The sequence below is a fragment of the Pristiophorus japonicus genome, chromosome 1, assembly GCF_044704955.1.
Source record: "Pristiophorus japonicus isolate sPriJap1 chromosome 1, sPriJap1.hap1, whole genome shotgun sequence".
Taxonomy (NCBI): domain Eukaryota; kingdom Metazoa; phylum Chordata; class Chondrichthyes; family Pristiophoridae; genus Pristiophorus; species Pristiophorus japonicus.
In genome coordinates this window covers 446,131,222-446,156,093 of record NC_091977.1, presented here as the reverse complement: position 1 = coordinate 446,156,093, position 24,872 = coordinate 446,131,222, and the positions used below count along the sequence as shown (strand labels likewise).

General features: G+C 42.6%; 1 protein-coding gene across 1 annotated transcript in view; it reads right to left on the bottom strand.

Moving 5' to 3' along the window:
- Positions 1-24,872, bottom strand: part of smchd1 (structural maintenance of chromosomes flexible hinge domain containing 1) — a 302,280-nt gene that overhangs the window by 215,323 nt on the left and 62,085 nt on the right. Inside the window, exons 12-18 of the mRNA XM_070893027.1 lie at positions 24,373-24,556; positions 22,356-22,553; positions 19,263-19,376; positions 14,955-15,061; positions 14,775-14,857; positions 11,195-11,308; positions 3,295-3,372 (exon numbers count right to left, since the gene is read on the bottom strand). Of these exons, the coding sequence (XP_070749128.1) occupies positions 3,295-3,372; positions 11,195-11,308; positions 14,775-14,857; positions 14,955-15,061; positions 19,263-19,376; positions 22,356-22,553; positions 24,373-24,556 (878 nt within the window). The remainder of the gene's footprint in view (positions 1-3,294; positions 3,373-11,194; positions 11,309-14,774; positions 14,858-14,954; positions 15,062-19,262; positions 19,377-22,355; positions 22,554-24,372; positions 24,557-24,872) is intronic.

Sequence of the window (24,872 nt, the reverse complement as noted above, 5' to 3'; positions counted from 1 at the left end):
CTCCTCACCCCCCCCACCCTCTCTCTCTCTCCTCACCCCCCCCACCCCTCTCTCTCTCTCCTCACCCCCCCCACCCCTCTCTCTCTCTCTCCTCACCCCCCCCACCCCTCTCTCTCTCTCTCCTCACCCCCCCACCCCTCTCCTCACCCCCCCCCCCCCCTCACCTACATCTCTCTCCTCACCGTCCCCCACCTCTCTACTTCCCTCTCGTCACCCCCCCTCCCACCTCTCTCTCCTCACCTCCCCCACCTCTCTCTCCTCACTCCCCCCCCCCCCACCCCGCTCCCCTTCTCTCCTTTCCTCCCCTCTCTCTCTCCTCAACCCCCCTCCTCCTCTCTCTCTCTCCTCAACCCCCCTCCTCCCTCCCCCTGGAGGGTTGCTAATGTAACACCACTTTTTTAAAAAAGGAGGGAGAGAACGGGTAATTACAGACCAGTTAGCCTGACATCGGTGGTGGGGAAAATGTTGGAATCGATCATTAAGGATGAAATAGCAGCGCATTTGGAGAGCAGTAATTGGATTGGTCCAAGTCAGCATGGATTTATGAAAGGGAAATCATGCTTGACAAATCTTCTGGAATTTTTTGAGGATGTAACTAGTAGGGTGGGGACAAGAGAGAACCAGTGGATGTGGTGTATTTGGACTTTCAAAAGGCTTTTGACAAGGTCCCACACAAGAGATTGGTGTGCAAAATCAAAGCACATGGTATTGGGGGTAATGTACTGACGTGGATAGAGAACTGGTTTGGCAGACAGGAAGCAGAGAGTCGGGATTAACGGGTCCTTTTCAGAATGGCTGGCAGTGACTAGTGGAGTGCCGCAGGGTTCGGTGTTGGGACCCCAGCTCTTTACAATATATATTAATGATTTAGATGATGGAATTGAGTGTAATATCTCCAAGTTTACAGATGACACTAAACTTGGTGGCGGTGTGATCTGTGAGGAGGACACTAAGAGGCTGCAGGGTGATTTGGACAGGTTAGGCGAGTGCGCAAATACATGGCAGACGCAGTATAATGTGGATAAATGTGAGGTTATCCACTTTGGGGCAAAAACACAAAGGCAGAATATTATCTGAATGGCGGAAGATTAGGAAAAGGGGAGGTGCAGCGAGACCTGGGTGTCATGGTTCATCAGTCTTTGAAAGTTGGCATGCAGGTGCCTCAGGCAGTGAAGAAGGCAAATGGTATGTTGGCCTTCATAGCAAGGGGATTTGAGTATAGGAACAGGGAAGTCTTGCTGCAGTTGTACAGGATCTTGGTGAGGCCCCACCTGGAATATTGTGTTCAGTTTTGGTCTCCTAATCTGAGGAAGGACGTTCTGGCTATTGAGGGAGTGCAGCGAAGGTTCACCAGACTGATTCCAGGGATGGCTGGGCTGTCATAAGAGGAGAGACTGGATCAACTGGGCCTTTATTCACTGGAGTTTAGAAGGATGAGAGGGGATCTCAGAGAAACATAAGATTTTGACTGGACTAGACAGGCTAGATGCAGGAAGAATGTTCCCGATGTTGGGGAAGTCTAGAACCAGGAGACACAGTCTTAGGGTAAGGGCAGGCCGTTTAGGACTGAGATGAGGAGAAACTTCTTTACTCAGAGTTATTAACCTGTGAAATTCCCTGCCGCAGAGAGTTGTTGATGCCAGTTCATTGGATATAATCAAGAGGGAGTTCGATATGGCCCTTACGGTTAAGGGGATCAAGGGGTATGGAGAGAAAGCAGGAAAGGGGTACTGAAGGAATGATCAGCTATGATCATATTGAATGGCGGTGCAGGCTCGAAGGGCCGAATGGCCAATTCCTGCACCTATTTTCTATGTTTCCTCTCTCTCCTCACCATCTCCACTCCCCTCCTCCCTCCTCCCCCTTCCCCCCGTCCTCCTCCTCTCTTTCTCCCCCCCCCTCTTTCTCTCCCCCCTACCCACCTCTCTCCTTCCACCCCCCTCCCTCTCTCCTCCCCGCCTCCCTCACTCCTTTCCCCCACCCCCTCACTCCTTTCCCCCACCCCCTCACTCCTTTCCCCCAACCCCTCACTCCTCTCTTCTCTCTCCTCCACCCCGCGCTCGCTCTCCTCCCCCCCGCGCTCTCTCTCTCCTCCACCCCCGCGCTCTCTCTCTCTCCTCTCTCCCCTCCCCCCCTCTATCTCTCTCCTCTCTTCTCCTCCCCTCCCCCCCCACTCTCTCTCTCTCTCCTCCCCCCTGCTCTCTCTCTCTTTCTCTCCCCCTTCCCCCCTTCTCTCCCCATCCCCCCCCCTCTCTCCCCTTCCCCTCCCCCTCTCTCCCCTTCCCCCCCCCCTCTCTCTCTCCTTCCCCCCCTCCCTCTCTCTCTTCCCTTCCCCCCCTTCTCTCTCTCTCTTCCCTTCCCCCCTTCTCTCTTTCTTCCTCCCCTTCCCCCCTTCTCTCTTTCTTCCTCCCCTTCCCCCCTTCTCTCTTTCTTCCTCCCCTTTCCCCCTTCTCTCTTTCTTCCTCCCCTTTTCCCCTTCTCTCTTTCTTCCTCCCCTTCCCCCCTTCCCTCTCTTTCTTCCTCCCCTTCCCTCTCTTTCTTCCTCCCCTTCCCTCTCTTTCTTCCTCCCCTTCCCTCTCTTTCTTCCTCCCCTTCCCTCTCTTTCTTCCTCCCCTTCCCTCTCTTTCTTCCTCCCCTTCCCTCTCTCTCTTCCTCCCCTTCTCTCTCTCCCCTTCCCCCCCTTCTCTCTCTCCCCTTCTCCCCCTCCCCTTCTCCCTTCTCTCTCTCCCCCTTCTCCCCCTCCCCTTCTCCCTTCTCTCTCTCCCCCTTCTCTCTCTTTCTCCCTTCCCCCAGTCACACCCTGTCCCAACTCCGCTGTTTTCTTTCCCACAGGTGGTCACAAAAATGGTCGTGTAGACAATCACAGCGATATTCTCAACAAAAGTCCTGAAGTTAATCCATAGCTAGACACACGGCACAGCTCCACATGGCACAACTCAAAATACATGCCCAACATCTGGTGTCGGGCTCGAGGAGTCTGCGCATGCGCGGGAGGATGGGGACGGAGTCCAGGGCACACAGGCGCAGAAGGACACTCAAAAAAAACTAGTGCAAATAATCACTGTTGTGATTACCTAGACAAGCTAACAAATGTCTTCTTGTTGTGTCTCTGGAAAAACTATTTCCATTTAGCGTATTAACCACCTTTTGTCTAGGTGCCTTTTTTTTTTTAAAAAAAAAGACGTTGTTTGTGTAAGTTTTTTCACTCACTCCCTTTCTGTGGAAAAATGATAAAAAATTCCTGAAATGTGACATATGGCTTATCATTGAATATTTTCTTATGAAAAATCTCACCCATCTTTTTGAACCAATATGGCCATTTGCCGCCATGTTGGCTGATGTGCGAAACTATTTCTTTGTCACCTGTAGAAGCTGTAATACAAAACAAAAATATCACTTATTTTATGGATGTTTAAAAAGTCATTATTACTTATGCTAGCGATACCATTTCACAATTCAGTAACATAGCTTCAGGTGATGAAAGTTAAGATTATATTTTACTATGACCCCACTTATTGTTAAATGTCGACATCTGAAAAATGTGGAGGCGGAAGACCTGGGTATGGTTCTTCATGAATAATTTACCTTTGTCTTTGCAAAAGAGAGGGATGTTGCAGACATTGCAGTTAAAGAAGGAGTGTGAAATATTAGATGATAAACAGTAAGAGAGGAAACATGAAGGGGTTTAGCATAACTCACCAGGCCCAGATGAAATGTATCCTAGGCTGTTAAGAGGAGCAAGGGAGGAAATAGCAGAGGCTCTGATCATCATTTTCTAATCCTCTCTGGCTACAGGTGTGGTGGCGGAGGTCTGCTAACATTGTATTATTGTGTAAAAAGAGATAGATCGGGTAATTACAAGCCAGTCAACCTAACCTTGGTGGTGGTCAAATTATTAGAAAAAATTTGAGAGACAGTATAAATTGTCATTCAAAAAGGCAGAGATTATTCAAGGATAGCCAACATAGATTAAACATAGAAAATAGGTGCAGGAGTAGGCCATTCGGCCCTTCAAGACTGCACCACCATTCAATATGATCATCATTTGTTAAGGAAAGGTCGTGTCTGACTAACTTGATAAAATGAGCAGAGTAACAAGGAGGGTCGATGAGCATATCGCGTTTGATGTAGTCTACATGGATTTTAGCAAGGTTCCACATGGTAGACTGGTCAGGAAAGTAAAAGCCCATGGGATCAACAGGAAAGTGGCAAGTTGAATCCAAAACTGGCTCAGTGGCGGGAAGCAAAGGGTCAATTGGTGTTTTTGTGACTGGCAAGCTGTTTCTAGTGGGGTTCTGCAGGGCTCAGTACTAGATCCCTTGCTTTTTATGGTATACATCAGTGATTTGGACTTAAATATAGGGGGCATGATTAAGAAGTTTGCAGATTATAACAAAGATTGGCTGTGTGGTTGATAGTGAGGAAGAAAGCGGTAGACTACAGGAAGATATCAATGGACTGGTCAGACAGACAGGCAAGGCCCAAGGAACTGTACCCCAGCAAGAGTCACCTTTTGGGGAGCAGAGAAAAATAATGGCAAGACAGATGCAATCTTTCCTAAACCTGGTGCTGTGGCATCACATCAGATCCAAGCTCTTTTTGACACAGATAGCCGACAGGGCAGGCCATATTAACAAGAAATGATAATGGGATTCTTTTCTTTCAATAAAGGAAACTATTTCTATATTGAGATTTCCTGGGCTAAGTGAAAAATGGACACAATTTTCAACTTGCCAAACAAAAGAGTCCACAAAAGCATACAGTTCATAATCCTTCATACTAAAATCAGGGCTGGAATAATAGAACAATTCTAGCATTGAACAAACTCAGGTGTTGATGCAAACTTTTCAGTGCTGGAATCAAATCCCAGCCAATAGCCTTCAGCCAAATGATAGGCTCAACTTTCTAGCTGTTTTTCACAAATCTAACTGGCATTGCTGCCGAAAACAAGTAAGCCTGATATAGCAGCAAACATCTGAGCTAGAGTAGAGCACTTGGTATAGTTGTATTTGCAAATGACAGATTGCCAGGACACAACATCAAAATGCACTACACTTCTAGTCTTAGCAACATTAGACTAAGCATCATAATTTATTATAAGCGGTCACAACTTGAAGCTTTTACTGGATGCGAGGAGTTAGTGAAATACAGCTTTCTGTTCTACACAAGTCAGTTATCTCAAGAGTCATGCCATTAAATTGGAGGTTCTGAGACACGACATCAGATCCTGTGTGTAGTACCGTGAAAGGTCAACTGATATGAGACAGTTGAAGAATCAACTTTTCAACACACAGGAGGTTTTCAGAACAAATGCAGTTTCCTCCCGTAGACTTTATGAATGATCCTGACTATGAGCAAGCTGCAGCGAAACATTGGGATTAACAGGCAGTTGAAGGATACTGTCCCAGCTCCTACAGCAACATTTTGGTAAGTTTATTTGGGATAATCAGCACAAGATTATAAAGGCCCAGCAGGTGTTCCACAGGCAGCGGCAGTTGGTGAGAGGCGGGAGCAGCGTCGGAGCGGCCTATAAAAGGCCCAGCGGGTGTTCCACAGGCAGCGGCAGTTGGCAAGAGGCGGGAGCAGTGTCAGAGCGGCCTATAAAAGGCGTACTTGTGCAGCTACAGCGGGGAGAGAAGGCAAAAAAGTAGTAGAAAGGAATCAAAAGGTGATGTCACAGCCAAGGGGGGAAGTGATTGGCTAGTGATTGGTGAGTAGCCTTTCTTTTTATTTTTTATATCAGTAAATAAACTGTAACATTGTTGTTACCAATTTAAGGGTATCCAAGTGTTAAGGCATGGCAGGAGAGCTCGGTCACGTGATATGCTCCTCCTGTACCATGTGGGAACTCAGGGACACTTCCGGTGTCCCTGACGACTACGTGTGTGAGAAGTGTATCCGCCTCCATCTCCTGACGGACCGCGTTGCGGAATTGGAGCTGAGGGTGGATTCACATCCACGATGCTGAAAATGACATAAGTGGCAAGTGTAGTGAGTTGGTCTTACCGCATGAGAAGGATCCACAGCCAGCTAGGGAATGGAAGACCAGCAGGAAGAGTAGTAAAGAAGGTAGTGCAAGGGTCCCATCTGGTCATCCCCCTGCAAAACAGATACACTGCTTTGAGTGCTGTTGAGGGAGATGACTCATCAGGGGAGAGCAGCAGCAGCCAAGTTCATGGCACCGTGGCTGGCTCTGTTGTACAGGAGGGCATGAAAAAGAGTGGGAGAGCGATAGTGATAGGGGATTCAATTATAAGGGGAATAGATAGGTGTTTCTGCGGCCGCAACCGATACTCCAGGATGGTATGTTGACTCCCTGGTGCAAGGGTCAAGGATGTCTCCGAGCGAGCGCAGGATATTCTAAAAAGGAAGGGAGAACAGCCAGTTGTCGTGGTGCACATTGGTACCAACGACATAGGTAAAAAAAGGGATGAGGTCCTACAAGACGAATATAAGGAGCTAGGAGCTAAATTAAAAAGAAGAACCTCAAAAGTAGTAATCTCGGGATTGCTACCAGTGCCACGTGCTAGTCAGAGTAGGAATCACAGGATAACACAGATGAATACGTGGCTTGAGCAGTGGTGCAGCAGGGAGGGATTCAAAATTCGTGGGGCATTGGAACAGGTTCTGGGGGAGGTGGGACCAGTACAAACTGGATGGTCTGCACTTGGGCAGGACCGGAACCAATGTCCTAGGGGGAGTGTTTGCTAGTGCTGTTGGGGAGGAGTTAAACTAATATGGCAGGGGGATGGGAACCAATACAGAGAGACAGAGGGAAACAAAAAGGAGACAAAAACAAAAGACAGAAAAGAGATGAGTAAAAGTGGAGGGCAGAGAAACCAAAGGCAAGAAACAAAAAGGGCCACTGAATATAAAAGGGCTGCAGGAGGGGTCAAAACTAAAAATCATGGTTTAAAAACTAGGATGAAAACACTCTACCTAAATGCATGCAGCATTCGAAATAAAGTAAATGAGTTGACAGCACAAATCATTACAAATGGGTATGATTTGGTGGCCATTACAGAAACATGGTTGCAAGGTGGCCAAGACTGGGAATTAAACATACAGGGGTATCTGACGATTCAGAAAGATAGGCAAGAAGGGAAAGGAGGTGGGGTAGCTCTGTTAATAAAAGATGATATCAGGGCAGTTGTGAGGGATGATATTGGCTCCAATGAACAAAATATTGAATCATTGTGGGTGGAGATTAGAGATAGTAAGGGGAAAAAGTCACTGGTGGGCGTAGTTTATAGGCCCCCAAATAATAACTTCACGGTGGGGCAGGCAATAATCAAGGGAATAATGGAGGCATGTGAAAAAGGAACGGCAGTAGTCATGGGGGATTTTAACCAACATATCGATTGGTCAAATCAAACCACACGGGTAGCCTGGAGGAGGAATTCATAGAATGCATACGGGATTATTTCTTAGAACAGTATGTAACAGAACCTACAAGGGAGCAAGCCATCTTAGATCTGTCCAGTGTAATGAGATAGGAAGAATAAACGATCTCCTAGTAAAAGATCCTCTCAGAATGAGTGATCACAATATGGTTGAATTTGTAATCCAGATTGAGGATGAGGAAGTTGTGTCAGAAACGAGCGTACTATGCTTAAACAAAGGGGACTACAGTGGGATGAGGGCAGAGTTGGCTAAAGTTGACTGGAAACAAGGACTAAATGGTGCCACAATTGAGGAACAGTGGAGGACTTTTAAGGAGCTCTTTCATAGTGCGCAACAAAAATATATTCCAGTGAAAAAGGGCGGCAAGAGAAGGGATAACCAGCCGTGGATAACCAAGGAAATAAAGGAAAGTATCAAATCAAAGACCAATGCGTATAAGGTGGCCAAGGTTAGTGGGAAACTCGAAGATTGGGAAAATTTTAAGCAACAGCAAAGAATGACTAAGAAAGCAATAAAGAAAGGAAAGATAGATTATGAAAGTAAACTTGCGCAAAACATAAAAACAGATAGTAAAAGCTTTTACAGATATATAAAACGGAAGAGAGTGACTAAAGAAAATGTTGGTCCCTTAGAAGATGAAAAGGGGGATTTAATAATGGGAAATGTGGAAATGGCTGAGACCTTAAACAATTATTTTGCTTCCGTCTTCACAGTGGAAGACACAAAAACCATGCCAAAATTTGCAAGCCACAGGAATGTGGGAAGGGAGGACCTTGAGACAATCACTATCACTAGGGAGGTAGTGCTGGACAGGCTAATGGGACTGAAGGTAGACAAGTCCCCTGGTCCTGATGAAATGCATCCCAGAGTATTAAAAGAGATGGCGGAAGTTATAGCAGATGCATTCATTATAATCTAGCAAAATTCTCTGGACTCTGGGGAGGTATCAGCGGATTGGAAAGCAGCTAATGTAACGCCTCTGTTTAAAAAAGGGGGCAGGCAAAAGGCAGGTAACTATAGGCCGGTTAGTTTAACATCTGTAGTGGGGAAAATGCTTGAAACTATTAAGGAAGAAATAGCGGGACATCTAGATAGGAATAGTGCAATCAAGCAGACGCAGCATGGATTCATGAAAGGGAAATCATGTTTAACTAACTTACTGGAATTCTTTGAGGATATAACGAGCATGGTGGATAGAGGTGTACCGATGGATGTGTTGTATTTAGATTTCCAAAAGGCATTCGATAAGGTGCCACACAAAAGGTTACTGCAGAAGATAAAGGTACGCGGAGTCAGAGGAAATGTATTAGCATGGATAGAGAATTGGCTGGCAAACAGAAAGCAGAGAGTCGGGATAAATGGGTCCTTTTCGGGTTGGAAATCGGTGGTTAGTGGTGTGCCACAGGGATCGGTGCTGGGACCACAACTATTTACAATATACATAGATGACCTAGAAGAGGGGACAGAGTGTAGTGCAACAAAATTTGCAGATGACACTAAGATTAGTGGGAAAGCAGGTTGTGTAGAGGACTCAGAGGCTGCAAGGAGATTTGGATAGGTTAAGCGAATGGGCTAAGGTTTGGCAGATGGAATACAATGTCGGAAAGTGTGAGGTCATCCACCTTGGGAAAAAAAACAGTAAAGGGGAATATTATTTGAATGGGGAGAAATTACAACATGCTGTGGTGCAGAGGGACCTGGGGGTCCTTGTGCATCCCAAAAGGTTAGTTTGCAGCTGCAGCAGGTAATCAGGAAGGCGAATGGAATGTTGGCCTTCATTGCGAGAGGGATGATGGAGTACAAAAGCAGGGAGGTCTTGCTGCAACTGTATAAGGTATTGGCACCTGGAGTACTGCGTGCAGTTTTGGTCACCTTACTTAAGGAAGGATATACTAGCTTTGGAAGGGGTAGAGACGATTCACTAGGCTGATTCCAGAAATGAGGGGGTTAACTTGATGATAGATTGAGTAGACTGGGTCTTTACTCGTTGGAGTTCAGAAGGATGAGGAGTGATCTTATAGAAACATTTAAAATCATGAAAGGGATAGACAAGATAGAGGCAGAGAGGTTGTTTCCACGTAGGGGAGACTAGAACTAGGGGGCACAGCCTCAAAATACGGAGGAGCCAATTTAAAACCGAATTGAGAAAGAATTTCTTCTCCCAGAGGGTTGTGAATCTGTGGAATTCTCTGCCCAAAAAAGCAGTTGAGGCTAGCTCATTGAATGTTTTCAAGTCAAAGATAGATAGATTTTTAACCAATAAGGGAATTAAGGGTTACAGGGAGAGGGCGGGTAAGTGGAGCTGAGTCCACGACCAGATCAGCCATGATCTTATTGAATGGCGGAGCAGGCTCGAGGGGCTAGATGGCCTACTCCTGTTCCTAATTCTTATGTTCTTATGTTCTTATAAGATACAATTTTATGTTGCTCCATTTCAGAAAATAAAGGCAAGCTATCTCAGCATGAAGAATTAAGTCATGAAGTTATATCTTATCCCTGTTTAATGAGGTCTGCTGCTGTGAAAGGCATTAAGTACAAAACTGCTGCCTCCTGTAGAAGAACTAAATGCAAATGAAGCCGACACACACATGCTGCAAGGGGCTAGAAGAGGTGGCAAATCTCTTGAGCATGTCATATTTGCCAAACCTCTTGAGCATGTCATATTTGCCAAACATCGAAGTACAGCAGGCACAACTAAGTTCAGTCTTCCTTTAGAGTTAAACTTTGAATTTGGCTAGCTTAATGATACCCTTCCTATAGCCCCAGAACAGTAAACTCAGTAGCTAGCAATTCTTTGTTCTGCACATAAATCTTCAGCATTTTTTTCTTACTGTTGCAAGGTAAAAATCTATTATTTGAAAATTGACAACGGTGGTCCACCATAGGACATTATATTGGGGTGGGGGGGGGGGGGGGAAAGAGGGGGGAAAAAAAGAGAGAACTTCAGGACTTCCCAAAGCACTTTACAACCAATGAAGTACTTTTGAAGTGTAGTCATTGTTGTATTGTCAGAAACACAGTAATCTGCGCTGTGGCATCACATCAAAGTCCCACAAACAGGTAACCAGAGAAATGGCATGGCTCGGTACCAGGCCATATACAATATTTGTGAAATGGTGTGAATTATCCTGAAGTGATATTTCCTCAGTATTTTTCTAGTGGGATAACAGCAACCCATCTCCCACAAATAGAAATTGAACCTGAGGAAGCAATAAATGTTTATGCGCAAATAACATACAGAAGTTTGACTCATCTCTTAAGCAAAATCACAACTATATTAATAGCACAAATTTTCCTGATTTGTTATCCCCGTCTGAATATCCATCTCCCCAGGCACAATCGTCAGGAAAAAAGGGTAGATACATATTTGCCTGGATTACCAAAGTTTCTCTGGGGGCAGAGCTGGGCCTTCATCCGCAGTAGACACAGGTCCATTGATGCGAGGGGGTGTACCCAGGCTCCTCCTCCATTTTCCTGGAGAAATGTTTGCTGGATATCCCATGAAAGGACATGCATCATAGCCTGTCCCAAATTCCTGCTGAATGTATTCCTGTCCAGTGCAGAGGTGGGCAGGAAAATCTACACGAATCACATGTACTTTTTTTTGTAATTTAAATAAAATTTTTGCAAACTAAAAACAAAGGTAATGCATTTTTAAACATAAATATGATTATGAGCATTAATAGCATCAAACAGTGAACAAGCTTAAATAGTTGCAGAATTATATACTCTAAAATTACTTTTATAAATTGCATAAACTGGAGCTATAGGTAACCTTCTGTATACTTACAGTGCCAAATAACTTTCAGCTCAACCAATAGTTTTTTTGATCCACCATGACTTGTTCCTGGAAGTTTCTGCATAGCTTCACCTTTGTTATTGAGAATTTCTATTCTTAGAGCACCTGAAAACAGGACCAATATCTCAGTTGAAAGGCTCTTTATATACAGCATTTTCTTTTTATAATGACAGTGAATATATTTTCAGTTGCAATGTTTCTTCCGAATGAAAGCCAACTCTGCATTCTAGTTGTTACGTGTTTTGATAAATTTCTTGATTCTCTGAGAAGTTGCGCAATAAAATAATCAAATACAAATAAATTTTACACAGCTCCACCGCAGAGAGCTGTTAAAATCAACCGCTGTGAAGCATCATACTCAAAACTGCAATTCTGCAGGACACTATAGAGGAAAAACAATACTTTTTGGTCAAGTTTAAAAATCACCATACAAAAAGGTCAGCGAATTCAGTTAGAGCATAAATGTAATCTCCAGTTTTTGGTTGCTTTTTCAGGAAATCAAAACATTTACCTGCTCCATAGTTATTACACAACTAGCTCTAAATGTCTACTTCATTTTAATGGAGAATTACATTTAATTTCATTTGTATCTTCTGTATTCTACATACTGATTATTATGGTACCATTTGTAGAACCAGATTACAGTTCCATTTCCCCATGTTAAATCACGGTTTAGCACAGTCCTTTTATTTTTGGGGCTCGATCCTCATAATTCTGATAACACCCTTGTAAATCTTTTCTGTACGTTCGCCAATACTTGTATGAAGATTGAACAGCACACAATACTCCAAGTACTTTTTTTGCACTCTTTATGGCATACCAACTTGCATTGCTACTTTTAGCAATAATGGCCTTGAATTTGCAGTCGGAGGCTTCCCGTGGGGAAATGCCTCAGATCAGCAAATAAAATGCCCACGTACCTGGTAGTCTGGGACGTAAAGATTCATGGTGCTGGGCCTCTCTGGGTACACGCGGGAAGAGGCCAAATACCTCAGGGGGCGCATGCGGTTCGCAAGGGCCCCTGGGATCACGTGGTTGGGCCCAACGAATGACAGAAGGGAATCCCCATTCATGCTTATGGGGATTCTGTATGTATGTCATCCTGTATGAATGAAAATAACCAAAAAATACATCTACACTGCCAATAATTTTTTTTTTTTAAATCACATTTAAAAATTCAAAATGTATTTTTTTGAAAAATAAATTTATATATCTTAAAAATAAACTTACCTTATTTCACAGGTTTTTAAATGTATAAATTATTGATCATTTTTTCCCCCGTTTAAAAAAAATCTTACGCTAGTAAAATCAGGCCTTACACTTGCTTTTACGAGGCGCATAAATTTCACAGGCATTCACTGGGCAGAAGTTGGGGAAATAGCCCAACTCTCTGCCCGCAAATGCCCTTTACCCGAGGATTCGTTGGATCTGGCAAGAAAATTCCAGGTTTTAGTGCATGCCTCAACCTGGAACTTGCGCTCCTTTCGGGCGCGTGCGCATCTCGTATGCGCTGTGGGGGCCACTAATTACGGCCTAATGTTGTATTCTCTTTGTTCCGCTACCCCATTTAATTTCTTACCTTCAAAAAGTAATGGCCATTTTTTCCTCTGACCAAAATGAATCACCTCACACATCACTATATTGAATTTAATTTGCCATGTATCTGCCCACTCTGCAAGCCTGTTTATGTCTTCCTGTATTTTGGTGTTATCTTCACATTATTAGTAATACCCCCAATTTGGTATCTTCAAATTTCAACACCATACCTCTAATTCACGAGTCAATATATGGTAAACAGTGGCCCAGCATGGATTCCTGCGGGACACCACTTCCTACTTTGTCAATCTGAGAAACTTCCTTCAACTCCTACCCAGTTTTCTGTTTTGTCATAATCTTTCAATCCATTCTGCTACCTGGCCTCCCAATTCCATATGCCCTGACCTTTTTCCTTAGTTTCTTATGTGACGCGTTATTAAAGGCCTTCTGAAAGTCCATGTTAACCACATCCATAGCATTGCCCTTTGTCTACTCTTACTTGTTTAAATAATTCAATAAGGTTGGCTAAACGTGACACTTATAAAAATCCATACTTTTAAAAATTATATTCTGACACTAAATGTGGTCATTTCATCTTTTGGCAAAGATTCCAGTATCTTTCCTACCACTGACGTTAAGTCGACTGACCGATAGTTCCCTGGATTAGCTCTATCCCTCTTTTTGAAGATAGGAATTACATTTGCTGTCCACCACTCCTCTTGCACTATTCCTTTTTATATACAGATAATAGCTCTTCTGCCATCTCCTTCCTAGCTTCCTTGAGCATCTGCAGGTCTAATCCATCTGGACCCTGGGATTTGTCCTCTTGCAGTTTGGCTACTTGTTCTGTTATCTACTTTCTTTCTATCTTAATAGGAGTCAAGAGGAATATTACAAGTTATCATTTCCTTTGTTAGCCTCTTCAGTGAAAACAGACAAATTATCTATTCAATATCCCTGCCATTGCACTCTTATTTCCTGAGAGTTTATCCCTTAGTGGCATATCCCCATCTTAGTTCTCCTTTTTTAAAAAAAAATAAACTCCTGTGCCTATAGGATACTTTTCTACTTTCTTACATTATGATATTTTCATTTCATATGTACTCGTCTTCCTAACTGTCTTTTTACACATTTCTTAAGCTGCTCACATTCCCATTGTTATCCGCCCATTTAATGTTTATGCACTTTGCATATGCCTTTTTCTTTAGATTCAATTTTATTCTCAACTATTATTATCCATGGCATCTCATTCTTGGCTAGTTTTCTATTTTTAATGCAATATATACCCATCTTTCCTTTAAATACTGCCCACATTGTTTTACCTCACGTATCAATATTTTTCTCCAGTTTATCTCCTTTAGTTCCATCCTCATTCCTGCGTAGCTACCATTTTTTCCAATCTATTACTTTGGTCTTCGAACTACACATTTATTTTTCAATCATCTCTCAAATGGAATTCCATCTTGAAATTGGGCAAGAGATCTAATTTCTTATTCAACAGAGACAAAGCTACAGTTGGCAAAAAATCATAGTTTACCTATCTAAAGTATTAAAACCATATTCAATGCAGAAATCTTCAAAATCATTGGCGAGATAACCTGGTTAAGAGCCACTGGTGTGGATATTGAACAGCAGACATCAGACTTGTATGCAGAAATATACACTGCTACCATTCTGCAGTGATGAAGATCTGCTATCATCAATATGGCCACATGTAAATAGCCAGACCAAACTTGTCCAAACACTGAAGAATGAATCAGCCAATATGGCATCTGGCCATCACTATTTTCATAGTTTTAGACAATTACAGTAAACTGCTACAAAATAGAAAGCTACAAAAAGGTAATTTCAAGCCCTGCATTGGTCACAAACTGTGGTTGAGGCATTTGGCATATATTTTCCAGCCTAGTTGTGGAATAACAAAGCCTCATAATTAATCTGTGCTGTCGGCCAAAGGTGGCAATATTAATGAGAAATCATTGAGTGAAGACAACAAATAAGAAATATTAGTTAAGAGAATAGATTTTCTTCTCACCTATGGGTATTCCTGCTGGTCTGGTGTCATTAGCAATAAGTTCATCTCCTTCCGGCCAGGTTACAGTTAGTTTATCAGGGAGCCTGTTTCAAACAAACAGCAACTGTATATTTCTACATGTAAAAGCAAAATTTTAATAAAAAGATAAATGTGAATTTATAATATGTGAATTTATAGTACCTTGCCATTTCATCTTCTATGTATTTCTTTATCATTGCAACAGCTACAGTTCTATCTAGCTTAGAGATTGGAATGGTTTTCACCTCATCATACAAAGCTTGGGGTTCCTTTTGGGGCAGAAGGGGGAAAAAAAGAATAAAATATTATGCTACAGTCACTTATTTTCTATCACCTCCTTTGCATACTTCAACCAAACCCGGCTATCGGAAATTGATGGGAGCGGGGCAGCCGCCAGTTTAACACCCTACCTGATTTGACTTCAATGGAGAGTAAAATCAGGTGAGGTGTAAAATGGGCAGCCAGTTTACCACAAGGTAGGTTGGTTAAAATTATCCATGTGTTTAGATCTTGTAGTGGCAAGCCCAGTAGAACTCATTTTATTTTGGCAAAAACTTTGAATCAGTCATATAAAATGTATGTATGATTACTGTACCTCAGGTTTTCTTTATCCCATGCAGTTTTAAATGTTGTTTTACCTAATAATTGCTTGTTCCACACATTGCTACTTCCACAGGATTTAGTGCAGGGATAGCCATGGTCTGCACACTGCCAATGAAATAGTGAAGTCCCACAGAGGAACCCTGCATTCTCATCTGCTCAGAGAGGATAGGCAGACTGGAATACAGTGAAACCAGTAAATTACAGACAATGAAGGAATGGCATCAGCTGTCCTCTTTTTTTGCACGTGTTCTTATTTTCGAAATGGTAATTGTATATACCGACAGCGGCTGCAAGGGTGATTCAAACCTTGATATTGGCAGGGATTGTGTCAGCAGCGGTGATTCAAACCCCGCGACACGCAGCTACAGCGGCTGCAGAAGTGATTCAAACCCTGATATTGGCAGGGTCAGCAACTACAGGAGAGATTCAAATTCCAGATACTGGGAGGGACAACGACTGTAGGCGTGATTCAAACCCCGACACCGGCAGTCGGCGGTTGCAGGACGGACTGAAGCCCCAGATACTGGCAGGGACAGTGGCTGTAGGAGCGATTCGAGCCCTGAATACTGCCAGGGACAATGGCTGTAGGGGGGATTCAAACCCCAGATACTGACATGGAAAAAAAGGAATCCAGTAACAGTCATCATGATCTTCGGACTCAGATACAGTACGTACTTTGAACATTTTAATGCATGACATCAGGCTTTGTCCCATGTTTGAAGGTATAAAAGGAATTTGCAAGTGTCCATGGTTTCAGAGTGCCTCTTGTATCTTTTACAATGCAAGTTATTTGGAGCTGTCAATCATTGTCCGTTTTTGCAAGTGTCCATTTATACAGGTTTCATTATAGATTTATCCAATACTAAACTTAGTTACAAGATAAAAGGAAACTTGTGGATCTGACAGACTTTCAGCACTTTACCAATTCAAGACTGTAATTATGACTCCTCCTCAAATAACTTTGCCAGGTTAAGAAAGTTCAACTTTCACCCTTTACAGGTTCTTGCTTTCACTACCTGGTAAGTGGATGCAGTTATCAGCATAAGCGATATGTGTGCGCACTAGGTCCGTGCAGCAGAGCTGGTCTCCAGCCGTCCTGGTTAATCCTTGCCACTGGAACAAGACCTAGCTGTGTCAAGCCCGTGCAATGGCTGGTGTGCAACAGCCACCACATGTTCAAAAGATCCATGCACAGGCATCTTTCACCTTTCAATATGTAGTGCGGGACATGGAATATCAGGTCCTTCATTGAAACACCTGTGAACTCATCCATTTTTAGTGTGGAAGCAAGTCATCCTCGATACGAGGGACCGCCTAAGACGCCGTACAGCAATGGTTTACAAACGTTTCTGTGTACTTGACATTCCCAGGGTCTCCCTATACTCACGTCCAAAAGACAGCCTCAGTTATGTAAAAGGAAGGAATGCGATCAGTGGAGAAAACATCTTTATTGGGACATACAACTGATAAGACATTCTAATAAGTCAATTACACTAAAAAATATAGAATTCTCAAGATATTGTGCTCAAAGAATGCAGGTCCAGCAATAAATGGACAGAAATCATATGACCTTGCAAAAACCCCTCATAGCCCCAAGGTGCATGGACCTTGTTGAAAATCTGTTTTCTTTACGGGGACCACTGTCAAGACTCGAGTCCAGTGTTCAAGTGATTTAAACAGCAAATTGTCAAGTACAGGGCTTTGCAAAGTTGTTCAAATTGCTCTGTCTATTTAGGGCCAGGCAGATATAGGATCCTAGTGGTGCTGGTCCATTCCCATTCTAGAGGGCTACTACCTCCACAAATTTTAGGCTGCCAAATTATCTAAAGTAGCATAGTGGAAATAACTTAAAAAACATTGATTTAGCATAAAGTAAAAGCAAAATACTGCAAAGTTCTGATGAGAAAATTTGCTGCTGAGAAGACTTGATCAATGGGTCTGACAGGGGCCTTGACAGAAATCAATTTTCAACAGTTCTCATGAAAGTTTATCATCCTGAAAACATTAACTGTTTCTCTCTCAACAATTGCTGCCTGACCTATTGAGTGTTTCCATCATTTTCTGTATTAATTTGTAGTATTTAAACAAATTGAGAGATTTTTTTTTTTTTTTTTTTAAACTGAACTGCACTGCCAAGACAAAACCTGTTTGCAAGAAAGAACAAAGGAACAAAAGACACCGTCCTTTGGCACGGTGTCAGAGCTACTATATTACAATAGTGAATGCATTGGCATGGACTCTGCCACTGATGACAACATGCAGAAGAGACTGGAGACTTCTCAAAAACTCCTGGAAAAAATCTGATTACCACGCAAATGTGGGATAACCTTATACCGTAATATTTTAATGAGGGGTTCTCAACTGGGTGTCCGCAAGAAGATTCCAGGGGATCCACCAGTTGGTTTGTCCCATCAATATACAGAGGAAACTGCTATGTTAATGGGATAAACGAGTGGAATAGTCTCAGCTATACAAAGACTGTGCATGCGCAGTCAATTCAGGTTCTCACTGTTAGATACTAGAACAATTTGAACACTAGACAAGTCGCTTTGCATGTCACTGACTTTTCCAGCAGTATTTATCTCGGTAAGTTTTTTTTTGATCCAGCCCCAATCGTTCCCACATTCATAAACTACTCACCGCTTTTAACTATTAAATAAAATAGTGGAAGTTATAACTTCTCTTCCGGGGGATTAAAACCGGAGTTGGGGGATGGGAAAATCCACAAGTTAGCCCGGCGTTGCGTGGCAGAGGCAACGCTTGCCTTCCTTTCAACCCTTTTCTTTCCTCTCGTTCAGAGCCGCCCCGTCAGTTGGAAGCCACTCACGTTTGAAAAGAGCACCGTAAATGGAGAAGATGCACACGCCACATGGCCTTGTGGGGGGGGTGGGGGGAATAAGAGAAACTTTCCACTCTGGGCCTGCAGCAAGGACATAATAATCAGGATCGTGTGACTCCTTCAATATCTTCAGTCTGAGTTAACAAAATAAAATGGCTCAAAGCGTCATCACAATTTTCCTTGCACCTCAAACTCAAAGCTCTATAATCATGGCCATGTGCTTCTCTGACTGATGGATAGGACTATTCTGGGCTCTTTTGAGATACTACCAGCTATTTGTGAAAGGGTTGGGGAGAAGGAAAGGGCTGCCTTTGTCACTATTAATGGCGATGAAGTCAGGTGGGTAAAGTCAGTCTGAGCCCTGTTTATTTTTCCATTTCTCATGTGCCATCCACCTCCGCCATTATTGGTGCTGTTAATTCAAGTCGCCGGCTTTCACCACCGTGTTGGGGTTTGGTAACAAAGCAAGAGGCAAGTTCTGTTTCTGAAATGGAGGACGTGAACCTGGTATTTTAGTCTAGTCTCACCAAGTGTGCACAAAACGGGCCTATAGTGAGCACTGCGCTTGTTGCTCCTGATTCATTTCCCGTTCGGCAAATGGTTGATGGGGTGGAGCAGACTTTGAGCAGCAAATGGGCACATAATGTAAATTTAGGATAAAAACAGCAAATGCTGGAAATACTCAGCAGATCATTTCTCTCTTCACAAATGCTGTCTGACCTGCAGAGTAGTCCCAACATTTTGTGTTTGTATTTCAGATTTCCAGCATTGGCAGTATTTTGCTTATGTAAATTTAGGTCTTATTAAATTCTTCTTTGCGCAAGATGCAAGAATTATTAATAAACTAATATTTATGTTACGGGGGTCTGCAAAATTTTTATAATATGGGAGGGGGCCTCAGAAGCAAAAAGATTGAAAGTCCCCGCTTTAAAGAATAAAACAAGGTATGAAAATGTTTAAGTACAAAAATACGTGGATACGGTTAACTGAAATTTTGTCAGTAGGGCTTTAGTCTTAACATTACTCACCACAGCTATTTGAACTTCTCCTCCAGTGGAAAACACATCACCTTCATGGTCGCCATAAAGAAGAAAACGAACTATGCTTCCATAAATTATTGGCAATGTTTTAATAGTTTTAACCTAGAATCAAAGGCAGTTTTTATTAATTTATGTTTAAGAAGTTATTTCTAAACAGGGAACGAGGAATTGGAAACATTTTATGCACATACTTGCACATGATACAACCACACCACTTAGCAACAGTAACCCAAATTAAGAGTAAAGCAAATGTTTTGTTGCCAATATAAAACCATCTTTTCAACTAGAATAAAACATGGAAATGCTTCGCCTCAAAAAAAACTGCATAACCACAGAACCATAAATACCGTTTTACACCGCTAATTTACTGCAATACAATAAGATGCATGCTAAAGTGCGTCAACAAATGACTCACTATAGCACAGTGTGTCAAAGTTTGTACTGTTGCTTCCATTTCTTGAAAATCCCTCAACGTTCCATGAATAAAATCTAAATTCAAGATTATTTTTTGTTGGTTACTCTCCTTTCCTTCGGTGCTAATTCCTTCAATATTGCAAGATGCCCTTCAGTACCTTGCCCAAGTGGTTATTATTCATTTGTGAGCCACAATAGGAGAGAGAGAGAGAGAGAAAGAGGAATGGTGCATCAATGTCAAACCCAATCATCTCCTTACTCAATGACTACACCCGCATACACTTTTTAGCACGGATTGTTCAAAATCCATCAAGAATGGGAATCCTGTTCAATTTCCCCCTGACCCAGGTATACAGAGACCACTGCCCTGGCTGAAATTAGATAACTCAAATGTTCCTGCTCTGAATTGCCCAGATGTTGGGGGAGTCCAGAACCGGGGTCACAGTTTAAGGATAAGGGGTAAGCCATTTAGGACCGAGATGAGGAGAAACTTCACTCAGAATTGTTAACCTGTGGAATTCTCTTCCGTAGAGAGTTGTTGAGGCCAGTTCGTTAGATATATTCAAGAGGGAGTTGGATATGGCCCTTACGGCTAAAGGGATCAAGGGGTATGGAGAGAAAGCAGGAAAGGGGTACTGAGGTGAATGATCAGCCAAGATCTTATTGAATGGCGGTGCAGGCTCGAAGGGCCGAATGGCCTACTCCTGAACCTATTTTCTATGTTTCTACTCACTGGAAAAAGTTACTGAACCATCAAAGGAGCATTCAATAGTTCTTTATGTTAAACAGTGATGCTGGTTAAAATAAAATGACAGCACAAAGTTGCCAATTTAGCAGATTCTAGATGCTAATATCACAACAAATAGATAGACCCACAAGCAGAAATAGTCATATAATATTAACCATTATTTAATTTGGTTTGTATTATTTGTGTAATAAGTTTTATGACATCATAAATATGAACATCACCAGTTCTCTCACCCTGTGAACAAGCTTTCTTTTTTTATTTTTAAGAGGTTTTGCAGTTATCGAGAGAACCACGTTGGTGCTCCCACTGATTAGCAAGAACCAGAGTTGTATTCGTAATTCTATGCTAAAAGCAAGGTAGAGGTGGAGGTTGATTTCTGTAGTACTTAATATAATTTAGACGGTTTATCTTGCAGGAAGGTTAGTTATTGATTCAAAAGATGCTAGCCCCACCATGGCTGCTCTCATGTACGTCCTCTGAAAATAGCTCTATTGAACTAGTCTCTAAGCCGCAGAATCAGATGGCTGCTTTCTCATTTCTCTACCTTTTCTGTCCAAATAAATGAATGGCAAAAGGGACCCAAAACAGGAACCAAAATACCTTTAAAACACAGGACTGGGGGAGGAGTTTAAATTTGTACAAATAGGTCAAAACAGAAGCCAATTAGGTACCACCCTAGTATTTACTGAAGTCTGCTAAAATTGGCTTATTGATTGTAGCTGGATTTTGAAGAATCAGTTATTATATTTTCATGGTTATTGGGCCATTTTGAAACATCAAAGTTTCAGAAATAAAAGCTGCTCAAAAGGGAGTAGATTACCATACTACATAAATATTTAACCTCTAATTGCCTCATCTTTACTTTTACCCTCATCTTTCCTTTTACCCAATTCCTCCTCCTCCCCAATTTTATTTTAAACTTAACTTCACCCCCAACCCCCATCCCACATATAACCATATATTGTTTTATTTTGCCCTGCCAAATTTTCTCACCTCTCCTATCCCAAAGCTGTTGACTCTTTGCTGGGACATGGTTCCACAGATACTAGCTTCCCTCATCTATGGACCACTTTTCATGATTAACCTATCACAAAGAGTCAGTAGCATATTTGACTGTGAAGGTCCTTTCAGCCCACAACCCTTCATCATCCAACATACACATATTTAAACTTTTAAGCAGGGACTAGTGGATAATGATCAGAAGTAGGAATCTTGACTGAATTTCCTCTTCATCACCAAAGGCTGCCAAATACATCTGTAGCTACTAAAACTGAGATCAGGTAACTCAGTGGAGACCAGAGAATGTACCAGTGTCTGTACAGCTCAGCTACTGACTTTGTACACCCACTAAAACGTCAGGGGACTGCTTAAGTCTAGATTTTCATATATATATATTTTTTTTTTTAAATCAAACTTAACTTCGTTACTTTCCTCTGCAACATCCAACAAGATGGACCAATGAATGTTCAAAAGCTAACTCCAAGGGCAAATTTTTCAATCAAATGAAGCCTGGAACTTGTCAGTTACTCGGTTAAAATCGGATGAAAATATCATGTGTCAAATACTAACACTAGACAGGTTATCTAAACAGTCTACCTGTCAAATGTTATCAAGCATTCTCAGTGCTGAGGCTATATATATATATAGCCATTAAAGTTCTACATTATTGGAGATACATTGGTATTCAGTCATGGTTGCCTCCCAGGTAGCAATTCAAAATCAAAAAGGAAGGAGCCACTAGCTGACTAGTGCTATAGCTATCAGCTGTACTGCTCAGTACTGAGTTTCAAAACGCAGGAATGCATATTTCTGTAGAGCTGGAGGAATTGGATTACAAAAAAAAAAACATCCCGGTCAGCATTTCCCAAGTTCCATGTGTTATCAACACCAATATTAATTTTCAATGTGCAGAAACTTACCATCTGTGTTGCTTTGAATGTTTTCCCATCCCACTCAATAGCTGCATATACAGCCCAAGGACTCTGCATTCTTTTTGATGGTAAATCGCTTCTTGTGATTGTGCCTTTATAACAACTGAACTTTATTTGCTTGTCATATTTCTCATGGCATTCTTTAAGCCACATAGCAAATTCTCTGTCTATTTTCATCCTTTGCTCCTGAAAGAGGAATTTAAGTTGCAAGTTACAAACACTACTCATACAAGAAACAAAATGTATAAATAACTTTAATAAATTAGAAATTACTACCATAACCAAGGATGGGAGGTTAGAATTATAAGGACAAGCTTCAAAAATTGGCCTTATTCATTAGAACAGCAGAGATTAAGGGGTGGTGTAACAGAGGGTTTTAAAATTATAAAAGCTTTTGAGGGATAATAAGTGAACTTGAGAAAAAATTCCCCAGTGCCCCGATTGGAGACAGCAACCGTCTCGGGACACGACTTCCTACACCCGGCGCGGAAGTCCTGCCTCGGCCGCGAAATTGCAGTTACCGTCCCTCAGTGCAATCTCATACACTCTACTTCCTGCAGCAACTGCTCCGCGTAGCTCTTTGACACCCTCCCCTTCGGTTCAAAGGCGGGGCCGCTGCGCACTCTGCCGGGCCTCAGATAGCCTCCACTGGACCACCAGGGCGGCATGCTGCCGAGGCCGCAGCCCCGCACCCAAAACGGAGTGCCAGGCTGCACAACGGTGGCGCAGACCACGGAAGCGGGGCAGAATTCGGGCCGACCATTGAATCAGCCAAAATCGGCAAGATGTCGGCGCGAGGCACTCCCCACCTCCCCTTTAACTTCCGCCCCACGAGCGGAGATTGACCCAGTTCGCGACCCGCATGGCTGGCGCTAACACTGCTCGCGGGGCGCAGGGCAATGTCCGTTGGACCGCGGCGCTAAGGGGTCGCCACACAAGGCAATGTCTTTGCCGGTTGTTCCCTGACCCAGGATGCGACCGTGCCAGCGCCTCCGCTACCTTCCATGCAATTTCACGGGAGCCGGTAGCAACCCCCCCAGCCCCTGCTGATCTGAGGAATTCCCTGGCCAGTGATATCTGAAGATATGGTTGGACTTAATATTAAAACCCAAAAGGTTAAGGGGGCAGAATTAAAATAGCTGAAGTGACAAAATAGCTGGGTTACGAGTTATATCCACAAGCATTAATTAGAAAGAGGCAAGTATGGATGGAGTTCAGCAAAAAAAAAAACAGGAACCTCTATTCTACATCACTGATGTTGGAACCCAGAACCACGCATTCATCACTTCCATGCTGAACTTCTTTAACATTCTACTCACTGGTCTCCCGAGCTTGATGCTACAGAAACCCCAACATCGTCTAAACCTTCACTGCCCACATCCCATCTTGCACCAAGTCCTGCTATGACCAACATCCATTGGCTTTCCATCCTCCAATGCATTGAATTCAAAACTCTTATTCTCATCTACAGAGCCTCATTCTAATCTATAAAACTTCCCATGCCTTGTCCCTCCTTATTGCAGCACCTTTCAGAACCCCTTCAGTACCAAACCCATCAGGGTTGTACACAGAAACTTTTACCCTAGTCCGCTCTGGCTCGCTAAGGCCAGCTCACCTTCCAAAAGTCTCTTCAAAACCAACCTGTTTAACCATGCCTTAGGAATCGTTCCCTTAGCTCTTTTACTACATCTGCCATATCATTGGCTGTGCTCCACTCATTTAGTTTAAAGTTTTCATTCCCTGACTAGGAAATAAACTTGGAACACAGCAGTGTTGTGATGTCCGTCAAAGATTGGGTAGATTGCACATGGTCTTTGGCAAAAGGGGGTTTGATGGGTTGAATGACATGCTGCACATCAATTTAATACCAACAGTCGTGTTGCAGCTTCACCTCAATACAAGTGTTGCGTCAGTAGGCAATCTACTTTTGTATAAAAGGCAAAAAATTAAATTAATGCAATTTTGTTTCCCCGAACAATTAAACACATAAATTAGGTTTCATTACCTGTCCATTCACAACACGCGTGAAAAGTGTGTTCTTATCCTTCAGCTTCAATTCTAAATCCATGAACGTCAACTTGTTGGTGCTGACCTGAAATTTATCATTGGTGAAAAGCACCCCCGAGATCCTGTTGAAACATTCTAGCGCCACCAGTCCTCTTTTCTTGGGAGGCGCACAAAATTCAAAACTAGAAAAGCATAGATTATTGTCCAGTATTTCTGTAGGCGTAACATGCAGATTATAGAACTGAATAACATACTTCATAACTTTATATAATCCAGTTATTTTTTTAAATGAGAAGGCTACAATGAAGTGCTTTTGATGCGGTGACGCTATTGTTTAAACCCCTATTTTGAATTTGAAATTTCAATTACTGAGGGGGAAAAAAGTGTGCAGGAAAGCCACCTGCTGGTAGATTTTGCAATAACAGACACACAGACATTTACACACATAGCCCATTATAACCGGAGACATGAACAATTATAAGAAAGGAAGATTTGCAT